Raw genomic sequence first — 19,179 nt, 5'->3', positions numbered from 1 at the left:
GGACCAATTTTGGCATTTTTACTTACTATGTAAAAAAAATTAAAATAAGTGTAAGTTTATCTACAATTTATGATATTTCCATATAAATAATTATATTTTAGATCATTTGTGGCACAGTCTGGTGGCGGGCTGGATGAACTGACCTCACGGGCTGTAGATCGGTAACCTAACCTTTTCTTGATCAGCATTTAGTCTGTTGGAGTAGATGGTCCCTCATCAATTTTATACAGGATATAAAATGTTTCTCTATTTGTTTTTTGGTTGATCTGCTCCAAATTATTCGTGTTTAACTCAGAACTTAAGAAGAATATAGACCATCACATAATCTGGACACCATACCCCTCCTGATTTCATCCTTCCTTATTAACTCGTAAATCCTTTGTTCGATCTGCACCAAATTTTTATATTTATTAACTGGGACCCTGGGAAAAATATAAACTTTCATGAAATCCGGAAACCCCCACTTTTCCCCTGATTTCATCTCCTCAACATTTCATGATAATACACCGTCCCAAACAAGGTTTTTGTTTGGGATGGTGTATTACTCTCTACAGTGTTAATTGTTAGAAGATGTTTATTTTACTTTATGATAAACATAACAATTGTAAATTAAAATAGCCAAATTTGTAATAAGATTTTCATTTCAACATTTAGCCATTTTCCTGTTTGGATGGGCAATGCTGGTGCTGGATATATCTATCTGTTGGTTATTAATAAAACAACTAATAATTACAAACTCCTAAATTTAAAATACTCTAAACTAATTTGACTATTCCTAAAAACCTATGGAACATTTTCATTAGTTTAAGTTCATATCCAGATAAGGAATTCACCGTTCCGTAGAAAACCATATTTGTAAAAGTACAGAATGAAGAATGCATTAGTAGTTCCAACCAAAACTGTCTTGACATTCAGTGTGGAACTGTTCCTTGCAGTTCCAAGTTCAGAACAGTTCCTCTGGAATGATTCCAACTGAAACTATCCACCACTAGTAAACATGGATCTTTTATCCATATTTTTTTACAACCTTTTCTTGATCAGCTGGTTACTAGAGATGAAAAATGGACACTCCGTAATAATGTGACAAGAAAAAGACAACAGACAGATTGCAATAATCAGCCAAATCAACTGCAAAAGCTGGGTTACATCCAAAAAAAAAGTCTCTCTGTCTTTTTGGTGGGGTATGTCAGATGTAATTCACTTTGAGCTATTAGATCCAAATCAAACAATTATAGCTCAAATGTGTTGTGAGCAATTAGAGTGTTTAAATGAAAAATAACTATCACTAGTTAACAGAAAGCAGATTCTCTTGCAATGTACAAGGTTCCTACTCAAATTTTTGTTTTAAATTTCATGACTTTCCCTGAAATTCCCTACCTCCACATCCCTTATAGCAGGAGTGGCCAACAAGTCGATCGACCGGTCAATCGCTAAGCCAATTTTGATCGATTGCTTGCAATGTCTTGACTTAATGTGTTGCACTTGTAACCGAATGCAACACATGAACGTAATGCACAAATGCAATAGTATGCATGAAGTTATGACTCGACTCAGAAAAACACAGCCATTTAGCTAGAATACTAGGTACTGTCATACATCAACCGAGAAAAAATCCCAGTATCACCAAATGTAGCAAATATATTTGAAGCATGCAATGCCATAATGTTGTAAATGCCAAAAAACAAACTTTTCAGGAGAGAGAAAAAACACTTTTTCTAATGAACAAACTTTAATCAAATGCTATAAAAATTATTTTAACAATTTACACTTTGGAATAAAACATTGGGTTTAATTTCAAACACCTAAGTATGATGGTAAGGAAACAAAAAAAGTTTAAAAACAGGGTTAGAGCCATAACGTTGTAAATGCCAAAATTGTGCAAGTGCATAAAGTTGTAAATGCCAAAAGCAATTGCAACCATAAAATTAATGTTTCTACAGCTGAAAAACAGTTTTGAATATCAAAAACTTACATTTAAATTATTAAACACAATTAACAAATTCAATATCAATTTTAACATTAAAAACTGGCAATAATCTATTAGTGACTGCTTCCTGGCTTCAACAATGTTGGGCCCACAGTTTTGGTACTTGAACTGAACTGTAATCTTTATCAATTGTAATATAATTATGATAAATGAAGGAAAATATAAACAGTAAGGTATTAATTTAGTGTAATAAAAGTTGAAATGTATTTAAAAACTTCAAATTTGAAAGATTAATGGAAGTCCGAATATCATTTTGAAATATCAAATAATAAGGTGATACAGGTTAACTATTAATAAACTGGGATTCAGTTATCCGGTTCTGCATAAAAAACTCACTGCATTACAAATTTGAATAACAAAATGATGTAAATGTAAACCGTAACATTTTACGTGCCAAAAGTCACGTGGCTTACACTTTGGCACTTAAAACGTTATGGCTTGCACATAAATTCATCTTCAAAATATAGCCACTTAGAGTGCCACTATCGCCACAATACTTTTTTGTAGGAAAAAACATTGCATTTAAAATTCATTTCTTCAATAAAACGTATTTTGAGAAAAATGGCATTTACAACCTTATGGCATTGCATGCTTCATTTATTTTGTTTCGGATCTACATACCTGTATGAATTTTCATACTTAACTTTAACAAAGACTAAACAAAATTCTGTCCTGACTAATTCTCATACTGAAGACTCATTATTATTACCTTTGTCAGGATATACACCTAATTATGATTCCTTAGTTAGAGACATGCAAACTCAGTCCCATTAATGTTAAGATAATAAAGTAAATTCCAAATCTGTCTTTATCTGTAGCTAATTTGAATTAATAAATATTGTTAATAATTACTTATGTTGTTTTAATTCCACTGAATGTGAGTTTTTTTGGCTTGTTAAATAATTATGTTGTTTTTTACATAGGTAGATAGGTAGATATACAGGGTGTTTCAGTACGAGGTGCACTCTCTCAAGCTATTGATAGATTAGAAAAAAATAAGTAAAAAAATCTTATACCATTCTTCCATAAAATTTTCCTGGCTCAAAAAAAAAAAAAAAAAAAAAAAAATCGAAAATGAAATCTTAAAATCAAATTATCAGTCATACTGTGCATTTTTATAACTTTTTCATATTTACTGTGAGGACCACCATTTCCCCCCTCCAAAAATACCTCGATGTTAACATTTTGTGAACTACTGTTACAACATTTGCAATATAATAATAATATTTACTTAATCACTTATTTTTACCTTTTTTGATAATTATGTATTTGCGTGAACTTTAATTGTATTTTAAACAACAACCGAAGTTGTAAGAGGAAATTTGCCTATCTTACCAATCTAGGGACCCCCTCTTATAAATTTTAATATTAACTTACAATGATTAGAATAAAACAGTTTATTATCCAAATTTCACAACATGCCAAGGAAAAAATGACAAAGCAATCAATGAGTAATGATGAGAACTGCCCCAAAAACAAGATGAGTCACATCAACTCAATGATGACTCTACAAAAGCTAGATGTCATTGCCAAATAAAAACAACAGAAAACAATCACCTCAGCTGCGATGACGACACCGCAAATAAATCGTCACCCGATGATGACACCACAAATGGATCATCACCAGATGATGAACCTTTTCATGCTGGAAGTATTTAAAAGGAGAGCTCCAGGCCGACGAAAATCAGTATAGTTCCCATACTCAACACAGAGTATCACTCTCATACTCAGAGAGACAGAGTTTCTCACCAGTATAATTCCCATACTCAAGACAGGCAGTAAGTGAGAGCAGACTCAAAACAACAAACGAGAGAATAGACCAGAGGCGGTCAGAAAGACACAGGACTTAAGCAGCCAGAGAGTGCAGTCCAGTCCAGACAGTACCAGATCAGTACAAGCAAGAAAGAGCGAGAGTGAAACAGGATCAAGAGATTGACCAACTGTCGAAAAGACGAAAGAAGACATCTTGTTCAAATGGTATGTTGTGAGTCGCGTAGTTCGAATACCCCCCGTTAGGTACCCCCTCGTTGTATAGATAAAGATAGGCGGATTTCCAGAAATCGGATTTGATAACTTTGTTCTGAACTTTCAGTTTTTTTTTTTGCTAATAAATTCCCTTTTAATTGATTACATCTGACATCTGACTCTGTATTCTTCCTTCTGAGAGGCTCATTCCTGGACTTCAGAGTGACTCTTACCCTCGCGCCTTAGTCATTTACTTCATCCCAATCGGTGGTGTGTCCGGTAAAACACACCTGGTGGCAGGACCCTATCAAAAACGTACATAAGAAAACATCTTGACGGCGCCGAACTCCACATTACAAACAAATAGTACCAAATCTTATACATTGCAATTGGTAAAAAAATTAAATTATATTTTAAGTTATTAAAAATCTATCTTGAAAAAGTGTCGAAAAATCAATTTTTTAGGTACTGCATGTATGAAATGAACTCATAGCTGCAAATATCAAAAGTTGGGTCTGGAAATTTATTTTCTTTATGAGCCTATATCTCAAAAACTTAATAAGCGATTTAAAAAATAAAAAATAGTTTTGAACGTATATTTTGCTTATCTACCCATAGCTCACGGGAGTGCATCTCATACTGAAACACAGTGTATAGACATAGTATGTATTTAACACCTCCCCTCCCCATTTAGACTATGCCTATGACAACAAGTGGATCGCGACACATTTTTAAAATAAAAAGATCTTACATACACAAAAGTTGACCACCCCTGCCTTATAGTATGGCACATTGACAAAATAAAACAGCATTTGACTTACTATGCACACATACGCTATTGCTTCCCTAACTTTTTAATTTGTTATTTTTTCTAATTAATGGTTATATATTTTTTATAATTGCCAAATTATTAAAACTAAAAATAAAATGTCTTATTAAATTTAAGTAGCTTATCATGTTATTAATCCACAATCATAAATCTATGTGGCTTTGAAAAAAAGAAAAAAAAACAAGCAATTATTTACTTATTATTCATTAACAAATCCTATATAACCCATGTACAAAAGTATATATTTATTAAATTTCTCTCTTAATAAATTTGCTGAACTTTATAAAATATTAATAAACTGGAAAAAAAATCAGAAATTGTTTTATTATGAAATCAAAATTATTAAAATAAAAAATGATAAATACAGTAGAGCATCAATTATCCGACTTAATTGGGGACTGGGGTTGGTCGGATAACTGAAAAGTCGGATAACCGAAAAGTATGAAAAAATACATTATTAGTATTCGCGTTTTTCATGAACTATAAAGGGCGCTGAATTTTTACAAAATGGCTACTTTATCTGGGTCGCTTGTAACTAGTAATGTAAAATTAATCATATATTACTGCCCGATATAATGATATATGCTGCTTGTAGCTGTTTATCGAGAAATTTTATAGTAGCAGAACAATTATTGCTAGCGGGATACGTCATTATGTGGTATCGAAGCAAGTGAGCGAGATCGTTCTATACATATTTGTGCCCTTTGTGTTAAAAACATCAGCTTTGACATTGTCCTATCAGGGTTAGATTTACAAGTAAAAAGCTATGTAAATTGTTGCTTAGACTTCGACTTTCAAGGAGCCTCAAACATTTGTACAAACAAAAAAAAAATTAAAGTCGAATTTTGTAATAAACATTTTTTTGCAAACCAACAAAACATACTTTACTTTTTATTTTGTGTAGTATTTCGTTAATTTTTTTTTCTAAAAATTAACGTAAGGTCTTTTTTTAAAAAAATGATAAAACCAATTTTAAAAAAGATTTTTAAAGGACTGGGTATAAAAATTTAATTAAATTCAGTTATAAAACAGAAGACTAGTGAAACCTCATATCTTTTTCTTCCAATAACCGTATTGAATCAGAGAGATAGTCCGATTTAATTTTTTTCTTTTTATGATTGACTTCTAAAATTGTGAAGGGTTGGTAAGGGGACTTACATTCGGCTTAAGGCTTCGAAATGCTTAAATCCGACCCTGTGTCCCACACAAAATAACTGGCATTTTAACTTTAAGAAAATATCTTTTAAAATTGACAGCATAACTTGTTCGTGTAAAGTTGGACAATCGGGAAACTGCCAATTCTTAAGTCTAATTCACTCTTTCACAATTCGGAGAAGCTCATAAATATAACTGACCGATTTCCGAATAATCATCTATTTTTCGTGTGGGAATAGACGAAAACTTATATTAGGCTCCCGTAAATCTTTGAAATTGCAATTTGGAACACAATAAAAAGCTTTGCTTTTTCTATTGTTATTCATATTTACTGCTGATAATACACAAGAATTAATCAAACGACCCAGATAGAATAGTTTTGTTTTTAAACACCAGAGGGCAAGCATCCGGTGAAAAATGCGAATAGTGTATTAGGCCTAGTTTAGAAACTAGCCTCCCTTTCATGGTCGAGCCAGTGCTGCCAGCTAAAACATGCAAAAATTTAACAAAAATAATATTAAAGTAGCCAAGACATAACCAAATATTGCAGCACCACATCACTAGTGGACATTTGAATTTGCCGACTAGAATGCGGTCGGTTAACCGATAAGTCGATTAATCGGGGATCGGATAATCGATGCTCTACTGTAATATCATTTAAATTTAAATTATTTATTGTTTTTTGTACTTTGTAAATTTTTGGGAAGATTTTGTGTATGCTTGGGAGAAAAATTTTGGGTCCTGAAAATATGCTACACATCTTTTCATAAGTTGTATTGCACCATACTACTACTTTCTCCTTACAGAGAGCTACACTTGGTCAAGCATATTGTCAGTAAAAAATCAACAAGGCAGCCAAGCAGACAAATTCCCTGACTTTTTCCAAACAATGAAAATCCCTAATTTTTCCTGACTTTCCAGATGGATAGGGAACCCCAAACATGACAATGCCCAGACTACATACTGTTAAAATAAGCATATAAAAATTTGAAAGTTACATCTAGGAATTTTATCTCATCTACCATATCGTTCCCAGTAATCATCTTTTTCGTGGTTTGTAGAACTTTTTAAAAGAGAAAACTTCTGAAGACAAGAACAGTGTCAAAAATGCTACTGCAGAATATTTTGATTTAAAATCAAAATCATTTTACAAGGACACGATTAAAAACCTACCTTCAAGACGGCAAGACATTATACAAAATAATGGCAAATACATTATAGAATGATATAAAATTTAGTTAAAACTTTAAGTTGGTTGTTTTTTTTTTTGTAAATAAAAATATGCAAGAACTTATGAACCAACCTGACATTACATCAATATAAATTAACTTCTCATAATTAAAATAACAGGTATCAAATAATTTTTAATATCCTTTTCATTCAAAACTAAATGATAAAATGAATTACTTTGTTTTTTCCCTAGTCCTACATCACAAAACTCTATTATTATAGTAGAATATTGGTAATCCGTACAGTACATACAGTATATAAATGATGTGTAGATATTAACCTAAAACTAACTTCTACTGTTGTCAGTATTAAAATTAAAATCGAAATATATATGTAAATGGATAAAAACGTATGAAAATATCTTAAAATTGCACAGAACTTCCTCATTATTACATTTCTTTATACGTTTTCAGTTATGATTACACGTATGAAAAAACTGTCACACTCCAATGGCATAAACATTATTATAGTCTGTGATTTAGGCCTAAAGACGTAATTAGACATAGAAAAGTCGTTAAAAAAACTTAACATATGATAAAATATTAGTTTAAATCTATTATTTGATAAAATATAAACTTACCGTCCATGATATTACTTCGTGACAATATATAAAATACTTTAAAATTTGAAAAACAATATTATCTACTAATTCATACAATCCAACTTTTCCGGCGGCTACAGTCTATTCATTTACTGTCTTCTAATTGGATTAAATTATCTTTTCAATATTCGAATAAAATTAAGTTACATCTAACTGCTAATCTTTATTAATGTATTAATTAAATTGATGAGCAATAATAAATCATTTATGTTAAATATTTTGTAATTACGATATTCAAAATTTTAACATGTTATAGTACAGCCTGCGTAGCGAAAGATTGCGCTTGGTCAATGTCAACAGTGCTATTTTAGAGCTAATAGGATGATGGGATGGAATAGTTGTGTGTAATTTTGCTACACGTGCGAGTACGAGCTGAAACCTTTGTAACCTGTTACAAAAATGAACTCTTTGCAGCCTGGAGATAGTTGGGAAATAGGGGAGGACCAGACGGGGGATCGCAGTCATCTGTTATGATATTTTATTTAAAAATTTTTATATTTATAACTATTATAAAATGGCAAAAGGTTCATTTTGAACGTAGGGAATTTTATATATAAGATTATAAATGCTAATAGCAATTAGCAAGTAAAGTCGTCATTAACTCCGACGCTACTCGAGATATGACACACGACCTCCCTTTATTTTCCCATTCCATCGACTTTTAATCACCAAAATTTAACAGTATCAATGCCCCTAATACACAAACCGCCATGGAAAATTTCAGAAATTTTCGACAAAAAGCACAGGAGTTATTAAGCTTCAAAGAGGGTGAACAAAGTCGTGGTCCCCACTTACATACTAACAAACATCCATCCATACATACATACATACATACAGAGGAAAAAAAAACCGAATTTTTTTTGCATTTCTTGAAGTTTTAAGGTCCCGAGTCTAAAAATATAAAAATCTTGAAGGTCATTTTTCGAATGATCGCCATACTTTCCCTCTGTTGTATATAAAAGAGCCGGGAAAGTGATAAAGCCTTTAAATAGCCAGGCTAATAGAATACTATGCAATCTGCATAGATTTATGGATGAACAAAAACATCTATTGCCTCTTAATGACGTTATATCGATGATTAGAATAGACAATTAGTGTTGAAATTTAAATATGTTCGGATTTTGTCAGTGGCGTAGCGAACATAACTGGCGCCCGGGGCACGACACTTTATTGGCGCTCCCTCCAGAAACACAGTTTGTCTTGGAGACCATTTGGGCGCCTCTCTGGAAGTGGCGCCCTGTGCATGATAGATCCCCTTGCAGCCCCTCGCTACGCCACTGGATTTTGTGTTTAATTTTATATTTTATCTAATCTTTGCCTTGATTAAAAACAGCTCTAGTCTATAACTCTCGAATTTAAATAATGATCAATTTTTCTTGATTTTTTAATAGTTACGTTTAAATATATTGCTTAATTATTAAACAATTACATGACTAAATCGGAAAACTCCATGTTAGTGAGGCCTGAACTCCCGACCAACTACCAACTTTTACTGGTTTTATCCACTATTGGGCACTTTCAGTACAGAAAAACTTCGATTTAACGGATTAATTCGAAGGAGGGGCTGTCGTTAAAACCGAAAGTCCGTTATATAATAAAGTAGGTTTTCTGTATGCGTGTTAAAAAATTGACAAATTAGTTTATCTGTTTTTACTTATGTACTGTACAGTACGTGGGGAGTCCGATATTAAAGGTACAGGTCAAAATTACACTAACATTTATAAATAAAGAAAACGTTTAATACATTCCACAAAAACTACATACAATACTTTTGTTTATTTCTCGATATAATCGCAGTAAACGTCGAGACATTCTAGCGTGACATTAAACAACCCTTCATGGTACTGTTGCTTGTCAAGTTGCTTGTAGTCCAGAAGGGTATTTTCCAATTCCTTCTGATCTGCAAAGTGTTTTCCCACCAAAAATTTCTTTAAAGGTCTGAATAAATGAAAATCCGATGGGGGCTAAATTTGCATTATACGGAGGATATTGCAGGATCTCCCAATTTCGGTGTGCCAAAGACAGTTATGTTTGATTTGAGGAGTGGAGTATAGTTAAGATTTATTTTTATTTTTTATTTATTCGGACCTTTACAGAAATTTTTGGCAAGGAAACGCTTTGCAGATCAGGAGGAATTGGAAGATACCGTTCTGGACTACTTGAAAGAAAAAGTACAATGAAGGGATGTTTATAGTAATGCCACGCTGGAATAATGTCTCGACGTTTACGCCAATTATGTGGAGAAATAAACAAAAGTATTGTATGTAGTTTTTGTGTAATGTATTAGAGGTATTTTTAATTATAAATGTTAGTGTAATTTTGGCCTGTATTTTTAATATTGGATTCCCCTCATAGATACGTTGATGTAATTAAAATTAAGTACCTTTGAGAAGTTTAATTTCACAGAGAAGTTTTCTATATGTACTATGCTTATGTAACTCAGCATACGTAATACGATCTAAATCGAAATAAACAAACATTAAAAAAATACATTTTAATTATATTTAAGTTAACTTAACAAATAAATAATATTCTCAATTAAAAAGAAAACAGAATTTAAATTTGACAAAAACACAAAAACTATTTCCAATTTAACCGTCTTCGGATGATGATGATATATCGAGACTCTCCCATCGTAACTTGAAGTTAAAAATAGTGACTCTTGGATTTGAAAATAAAAATAAACCGCTAATTTAATCACATATAATTTCTGTTAAATTACACCTTGTTATTATTATAAGGGTGTTAATTTTCACTTATGACGTATGGACCGGAAGTTTTGTCCGTCAAATCAAGGGTTTACTGTATTTTGTATCCTCAATTTTGTAAACAAAAAATTGTCAGCAAAATTCAAAACTAATAATTGGAAAAATGAATTAATTTGCATTTTCCTAGACTTACATCACTAACCTCTATTATTTTAGTAGAAGTTACATTTAGGTAATTCGTATATACAGTATTTTTTTTTAAAACTCTTTCTGCCCTGTGGATACTAGAGAGGACCTCTTTTTAGCAGGCCCATTATGGGTTCTGCCAGACCCACAATGAGACGGCCGGGTGGTGAAAGACGGGTCTCGATATATCAGGTCTGACCACCCGCCGAAAAATTCCTGGGGATTTTTCGACCCGTCCAGATTCACTCCCGGGACCTCCAGAGCGGTAGGCTGGCACCTTGGCCATACTGCCGTCGTACATGCAGTATATAAATGTGTAGATATTAACCTATATAAACAACTATATTTTTGTTTTTGATTCTCCATTCTATGGGCTCTAAGGTTTTTTTTATGTCTATTATGGAGTCGGCCAGGTCACAAAATAGTCATTCAAGGAATCGTTCTTTTATTAAAAAACGTTAATTGCTGCTTTTTTCAGAGTTATTAAATTGGACGGTCGGATTTAAGGCATCAGTCTATCGCTCTGGGGTCAAATCCGACGTGAGCAACCTCTGGAATTTTTCATTGACGGAATGTCAGCCTTGTTCTCACTATCCGATCGCCTCCGTGCCTCGGCCTGGCTGAAATCATAGCGGATATGGAAAAAAGGCCCTTTTAGTGCCGTTAGAGCTAAAGAGCAAAAAAAAAAAAAAAATGATAATAAATAAAATGAAAAATAAAAATCGTCTGTCGAATGGTACGGAAAACAGTGTTGCAGCTAAGTTCTCTGTACCCGGAGCAAACTAAGATCCCAGCGTCTCCCTTCTTGTCCCGGAAATTCACATGTGATGAGTCTTTTTCCCTCCACTGCTAGTTTGCCTTCTTTCATACGCACTCTTTTTTCTTGACGCCTCCTTAACTGACGCCAGTGTGGCCAACCTGGCAACACTTACCGTGCCCCTAGATTTTGCCCTTTGTCTCCCGGTCAGAATGGCTGACCGGGAGCCATTCATGAAAGCGAAGATCCCGTTGAGGTAGCACGTGTATCGGTGAAAATTCCACCATTTTGGAGAAAGAACGCTAGAGTATGGTTCACACAGGTGGAATCACAATTTGCTGTCTCTAATATCACAACAGAGGTTACGAAATACCATCATGTACTAGGATCGCTCGACTGTGAAATAGCCGAATTGGTCGCCGATCTTATATCCCAACCGTTGACGAGCACGCCCTACACGGACCTAAAGTCGCGATTAATCGACGAGTTCGAAGAATCCGAAAGTAGGAAGGCAAAAAAATTACTTTTAGAAATCGAGCTAGGAGACAAAAAGCCCTCTGCACTACTAAGAGAAATGCGAGCACTGGCCGGTACGCAAGTAACGGACGAATTTCTTAGAACGCTCTTTCTACAGAGGTTGCCTAACAACGTGCGTTCAGTTTTAGTGACCAAACAAGACAGTCTCCATACCTTGGCCGCTATGGCTGATAAAATTATGGAGATAACCAGTCCCAATTCAGACATATGTTCCACCAGTGATGCAACCGCACACCAGACAGATCGGCTCTCTCGCTTGGAGAAAGCTGTGTCAGAACTTGCCATGTCGATCCACGAATTACGAGCACGTTCCCCCTCACGCTCAGAGAGACGACGACGTTCTCCCAGTCCGAATCTACCGGGTTATAATGTTTGTTGGTATCACTTAAAATTCAAAGCTAATGCCAAGAAGTGCACACCACCTTGTTCTTTTAGACGTGTCATCAAGGAAGCTTCGGGAAACGACTAAGCCCCGCTCTCTCTGCGACCCAGAAGAGCGGGGAGAAAACATCCAATCGCTTATTTATTTTTGATACTACCACTGGTCGCAGATTCCTGGTAGACTCGGGGGCAGACATCTCTGTCTTACCTCCCACCACTCTAGAAAAACGACATATCAGTAATCGCCAACTCTACGCAGCTAATGGCTCCGTGATACCTACATATGGGGAGCGCCTCCTTAAACTTGATATTGGACTCCGACGAACGTTTTGCTGGCCATTTACATTAGCAGACGTACAGCACCCTATTATAGGAGCAGACTTTCTAAGCCACTTCGGCATTCTTGTGGATTTAAAGAATAGGTGCTTAAGAGATAATCTCACTCACCTGGCAACCCCAGGAACTACCACCACCACAAATCAGCAGACAGTGCTAATGGTATCACCTCAACAGAAGTATTCCAAGCTTCTCTTAGAGTTTCCTAACCTCCTGAAGGAACAACCCACATATCAGCAAGTTAGTGACCATAATGTCTACCATACAATCGTCACGACAGGAGCTCCAGTCACCGCTAAGCCAAGACGACTTTCTCCTGATAAGCTCGCACAGGCAAAGCTGGAATTCCAACAGATGATAGACATGGGAATATGCAGGCCCTCCAAAAGTTGCTGGTCCAGCCCTCTACATCTTGTTCCAAAGAAGGACGGTTCATGGCGTCCTTGTGGGGACTACCGGGCCTTGAACGCTATCACTATACCAGACAGGTACCCGATACCCCACCTTCAAGATTTCAATTGCCAACTCAGAGGCAAATCCATCTTTTCTAAAATAGACCTGGTGCGGGCATTTCACCACATACCTGTGGCACCAGAGGACGTTCCAAAAACGGCTGTGATCACAACCTTTGGCTTATTTGAATTTCTAAAATTGCCATTTGGACTACGCAACGCTGCCCAGTCATTTCAAAGATATATCCACAATATTTTACGTGAATTAGACTTTGTCTACTCGTACCTTGATGACCTCCTCGTCGCATCTCGTTCAGAGGAGGAGCACGTATCCCATTTAAGAACACTGTTCACTAGACTCCACAGGCATGACATCAACATCAACCTGTCGAAGTGTGTTTTTGGTGTGCAGGAGGTTTCTTTCCTGGGCTACAATGTCTCCCAAGCAGGAATTGTTCCCCTGCCCGAACGAGTTCAAACCATCCGAAACTTTCCACGCCCGGATACTATAGAACAGCTCCGAAAATTTTTAGGACTGGTCAACTTTTATAGACGCTCACTTCCCAACACGGCACGCACGCAACAAGCTCTTTTTGATTTGTGCAAAGACACCAGGAAAAGAGATAAACGAAAAGTGCAATGGACCCCAGAGTCAATCGCAGCCTATGAACGACTTAAAGAGGAATTAGCAGGTGCTTGCCTCTTGGCCCATCCCTCCACTGATCTTCCAATGATGTTGATGGTGGATGCATCAGATTTCGCAATAGGCGCAGCTCTTCAACAAAAGAACAGGTCCATTGTCGAACCTCTAGGCTTTTCTAAAGCGCTAACCAAACCACAAGTCAACTATAGCACATATGACCGTGAACTTTTAGCGGCATATTCAGCAGTGCGATACTTCCGCCACATTTTAGAAGGCAGAAATTTCACGATATATACTGACCATAAGCCCCTAACCTACGCATTCCAGCAACGTTCAGATAAGGCATCCCCTCGCCAACTCCGTCATTTAGACTACATTGGCCAATTTACCACAGATATCAGGTACATACCAGGGAAGGATAACGTAGCTGCAGATGTCTGCTCAAGAATTAGCTCCATTTTTCTCCCAACAGGAATACCCCTGGAAGATATTGCCGCTGCACAAGCTGTGGACCAAGAGCTGGCTCAACTTCAACAATCACAAACATGTTCGCTGAAATTTCAAAAGGTTTGCCTCGATAACGGCATTGAAGTGACATGCGATATCTCAACAGGCAAATACAGGCCTTATGTACCTGAACAGTACCGCCGGCTAGTTTTCGACTCCCTACATGGGTTAGCACATCCGGGAATGAGAGGTTCAGTGGACCTGGTCAGCAAACGCTTTATTTGGCCATCAATAAGGAAAGATGTCAGATTGTGGGCTAAAACCTGCATTCCTTGTCAGAGAGTCAAAGTAGGAAGACATACTAACAGTGCAGTGGGGACCTACAGCCAAGTCGATCGCCGTTTTTTTCACATCAATGTGGATATAGTGGGTCCCTTGCCATTTTGCCAAGGCTTTACCTATCTAGTCACAATCATAGACAGATTTTCACGTTGGCCAGAAGCCATACCGGTGACAGACATCTCAGCTGAGACTATAACCAATGTAATCCTTTCTACATGGATCGCACGGTTTGGCATACCACGCATTATAACCACTGACAGGGGTCGCCAGTTTGAATGCCAACTTTTTGCTGATCTCACCAAAGCCCTGGGAATTAGCCACATTAAAACAACGGCATACCACCCAGCTGCAAATGGGAAAATTGAACGGTGGCATCGTCAGCTAAAGTCCTCGCTGAGAGCTCAACTGACTGATAACTGGGTTGCTAAACTCCCAACCATCCTCTTGGGGCTAAGATCCTATGTCATCCCCAACTACAACACTACAGCAGCAGAGATCACGTATGGTGAACCCATTGCACTGCCTTCTGACCTTCTCGTCGACCATGAGACTACTTCCACCAACAACTTTCCTACCTTGATCTACAGGTTGAAGGATCATATGAGGTCGATCCGCCCGGTCAGAGATGTCCACCACTCGTCTAAGAATATATTTTTACACCCCGAGTTGATGAATGCCTCGCACGTCTTCGTGCGCCATGATGCATCACGAAAACCACTACAACCAATCTACGACGGCCCTTTCCATGTCTTACGACGCTCAGAGAAACACTTCGACTTAGACACACCTCGTGGGAAACAAACTGTTTCAATCGACCGTCTCAAACCCGCCTTCTTTCTTAAAGATACAACCACTTCTCCGCCATCCTCCAACAGTGACAATGGACCTGTGGATAGAAATGACCACCCGCCGGATGAGACCACACAAATCAAGGCACCTTGCCCACGGACAACTCGTTCTGGACGAACTGTACGTTTCCCTTCAAAGTTCCTGAGCGTTGTCACTGGGGATAAAGTTGTGTTTTAAGTTCTGTAGTTATTTCATCTAGAACCCCAAACCAGTAAATTTTCCCTTATGATTTATTTTTCAAATAATTCCCTAAATAACTCAAATATCGATAATTATACACCCCCTCTTTTCATCGTCTTTTTATCCAGCACCCAGGACATATGCCCTCCCTGTCTCCCTTACAAGACGGGGTTTTATCGCACGGGGAGTTTAGGGCCTGCCCACACTCTAGATCTTACTTGCCGTATATGTATACCCTGACGTATTCAGTTTCCAACTTCTCAAATTAAGTCATTAATATTTGAGTCGACTGCCTGAAGAAGAAAAATGAGCGTGAAAATGTTCAAAAGAAGAAAATAAATAAATAAATAATAAAAAATAAGCTGAATATAATGAAATCTTGTAAATGTACTTTAAAGTTATTTAGAAATAGTTCATAAAAGCGCCAGAGCTAGAAGTACTGTACACTGTAGTACATATTGACAACCGTTCTGGTTGCAGGGACTGCAAAAATCGGTTCCTCCTCAGGTGCAAGTTACCATGAGCCGGCCCTAGCAACTGTAATCAGTTACATACCAGCCTGAAACAACTATATGCCAAATTGGTAGTAATCAGATAATTCTAAGCGCGTAACCTTTTTGTCAGCGAGAGTATTATAATTATTTTGCTTAGTTTCATGATAACGCGTTTCATTTTATATTGTCTTGCGATTCATAATTTTTACAAATTATTTATCCACATCATAATTAATAAAGCTTCTTCAATAATTAATTATATACAGACTGCTGAATATAGAACAATTACCCAGGGCTGTCAAGAACTGGTATGGGGTCCGGGGTATAGCGGACCTCCTTTTGCTTCTTTAGCCTTTTGTTTTTCGAAAAAATAAAAATCATAAAAAGCAGTATTAAAGATTTTTTTCTGTAAGTAAAAAATATAGGGTAAAGAACCAATACGAGTCCGGGGAAAAATCCTAAGCTCTCTCTCCCTGTGGAAGGCCTGCAAGTAGTCTAAAAGGAAGGTCAGATCGTATTCCGAAACATGAAAGTGAATAAAAGAGTAACTATTTCGACGAACCCTGCCTTCATTTTTTTATATCAATATTAAAACCGTCATTCAGCGAATTTTAGAATTTTTGACATTTTTTAAAAATAAATTTAAAAATGCTTATAAATGTTTTGCAGTTTACACCTTTACATGAAATAAGTATCGATTAAGAGAATTTCCGAATAACACGTTTTGTTAACTTTTTTAAAAATAAAATAATTTAAACTAAAGTTCAGAAAATATTTCAATGTAATGAAATATGTTAATTAAAATGATTATAACTCGTGCTCGTGGAGTAAGTTACAGAGAGTAGCGCATTAAAATCTCCTGTCTGCCATTTTTAGTCAGTGATACTGTTTAACCCTCTGTGTACTATATATTGCATTAATTTATATTAATTAACGCTCTATTATTTAGTGACATTAGATAAAACACATAAGTAAGTAGGCATTCTGAAATATTAATAGTGAATATTACGTAGTAAAAGCACTATTGACTCTGGTAAAAGGAACAAAAATGGCGCACTCATATTCGAATGCATTATTGTGTTTGATTATGAGCGCCCTCTAATCTCTAAAAATTAAAGAAAAAATCTGTAAAGATAGAAAGGACGTCAAATATATTTACTCTTCTAATTATTAATATATGTGCATAAAGATAATTAATAATAAGTGTAATATATAAAATTTCAGGGAAAATATTATTTGACATCAGTAGTTAGATGAAACGAGCAACGCCGAGGCGAATATTTTCTGTTTGTGAGAGGTTAGCGAAACAAAATTTGTAAACGTTACTATGCCGAAAAGAGTAAGAAGAGGTAATTTTCAATTACTTTTTACGATTTCATTTCTTTTGATTTTATTATATAAATATAATCAATATATTTTAAAATAAACTGGACGATTGCTACATATAATAATCGTTAAAATGGCTCAAGCATCATATTAGGACTAGAATGATAAACAAGATCAATCTCTGATACTTTGTTTATGATCATTACTCAAATATGATTACTATTGTTAATTGAACATAATACAGTGTGACGTAATAGATTTGAATTAATTACAATAAAGAAAATTTAAATATGAACAATAAAACTTCTATAGATTAAAAAATTTCAATTATTGTTTCTTCACTTTTAAAATATATATTTATTTTTGTTTTTCTTACATAAATATTTAAAAGTTTTTGTTATTTAATGTTGAAATTTTATAGCTATAACAATAATATTGTCAATAGATTGGTTATAATTATTATAATATATATAAGAAATATAGTTAGATGATTTGCATAGTCGTACTGTACATATATACACGAATTACGAAGTACCTTCTACTAAAGCATATAACTTAATCAGGGTCAGTAGGAAGTTTCACAGGGCCTTGGGAGAAACGTTATAGTGAAGCCCCAAAATATTTGCAAAAAATAATCTTTTTTAATCGAATTTTCTTAGAAATTGATCCGAAGCCTGAAAAACTGATCTGATCCAGCTCCGAATTCAATATAAATAATGTAATAAAAATGTAAATAGATGATTTAATAATAACAGGATGTAGTTCTTGCATTATGAGTAAATTAGCATTTAATGTGCAGATTTAAAATGTTTAAACATTTCTTTTGTGAAACTTTTATTATATTTGTTTATTATAGTAAGCTGAAACTTTCATTAATTTAATATTAATAAAAGTTTCAGTTCTGTCTGTTATTGATTCCGTAACTTCGCTAGTAAACACAAATGCTAATAGATATAAACAAGATAGTTTATTAAAGGTGATTAAATGTTATTTGAAAAGCATTATATAATACAGCATTAATAATGTTTTTGAGAAAAAAAATTGATTTAAGACATTGATATATGGTTTATATTACAGAAAAGATTATTTTTATCTATAAAAGATTAAAAGATCTTTTTCAAGACGATGCATTAGATTGGTAAAACTTTTTAAAAGTTTTAGTAACACCAATTTTATTTTTGTAGAATAAAGTACAGTACTAATGAAGTATACACAAAATTAAAAAAAAATTTTCTTGAATTTGTTATTACATATCTTTATAAATTATTGCTATAAATATTGAAAATAAAAAATATTTTTAAAAAATTTAAATAAATTATTAAAAGACATTATTGATATATCCTGTTTTCTTTATGTTTTTTTATGATATTTGCTGTTTCCCTATTAGAATGCAATCTTGTAGATGACAAATTTGTTTCTACTATGTCATTCTCTTATGTTTATACGAATTAAATTTTCAAAGAAATAAAGTTTTGTGTTTTGTAGTAAAGATATATCTTTGCTCATTTTAAATAATTAATAAATACATTTTATCAAATGAAGATTTTATCAAAAATTGAACGAATATATGTTTTCATACATATCAGAATTTTTGTTATATACACATACATATACTATTATAAGTTACTTGAATTAATTTACACACAATATTTTGTGAATCAATCTTAGGTCAATATTTCTTGCCTTGATCTATAATAAATTGATTGCTGGATGCAAAGGAAGATATTTTATGATGTATATTGTGTAAATTATGTGATATTGATTGATAGTTCAT

At 34.6% G+C, this 19,179-nt stretch overlaps 3 protein-coding genes across 3 annotated transcripts in view; 2 read left to right on the top strand and 1 right to left on the bottom strand.

The window, feature by feature from the left end:
• Positions 1–7,858, bottom strand: part of LOC136982868 (chromatin remodeling regulator CECR2-like) — a 43,572-nt gene extending 35,714 nt beyond the window's left edge. The window contains exon 1 of the mRNA XM_067279419.1: positions 7,747–7,858. Coding sequence (XP_067135520.1) covers positions 7,747–7,753 — 7 coding nt within the window. The 5' untranslated portion in view covers positions 7,754–7,858. The remainder of the gene's footprint in view (positions 1–7,746) is intronic.
• A 1,866-nt stretch (positions 7,859–9,724) lies between these two features.
• LOC136982872 (uncharacterized) lies at positions 9,725–12,424 on the top strand. Its single transcript, XM_067279423.1, has 3 exons — positions 9,725–9,796; positions 9,864–9,938; positions 11,675–12,424. Exons 1-3 carry the CDS (start codon positions 9,725–9,727, stop codon positions 12,422–12,424), a joined length of 897 nt encoding a protein of 298 aa, XP_067135524.1.
• Positions 12,425–17,220: 4,796 nt separating this feature from the next.
• Positions 17,221–19,179, top strand: part of LOC136982851 (serine/threonine-protein kinase pakD-like) — a 52,624-nt gene continuing 50,665 nt past the window's right edge. The window contains exon 1 of the mRNA XM_067279383.1: positions 17,221–17,428. The gene's annotated coding sequence lies outside the window, so the exon portion shown is untranslated. The remainder of the gene's footprint in view (positions 17,429–19,179) is intronic.

Source organism: Centruroides vittatus, unplaced genomic scaffold (genome assembly GCF_030686945.1).
Source record: "Centruroides vittatus isolate TY-2023 unplaced genomic scaffold, ASM3068694v2 contig_866, whole genome shotgun sequence".
Taxonomy (NCBI): domain Eukaryota; kingdom Metazoa; phylum Arthropoda; class Arachnida; order Scorpiones; family Buthidae; genus Centruroides; species Centruroides vittatus.
This window is presented reverse-complemented; position numbering and strand designations above follow the sequence as displayed.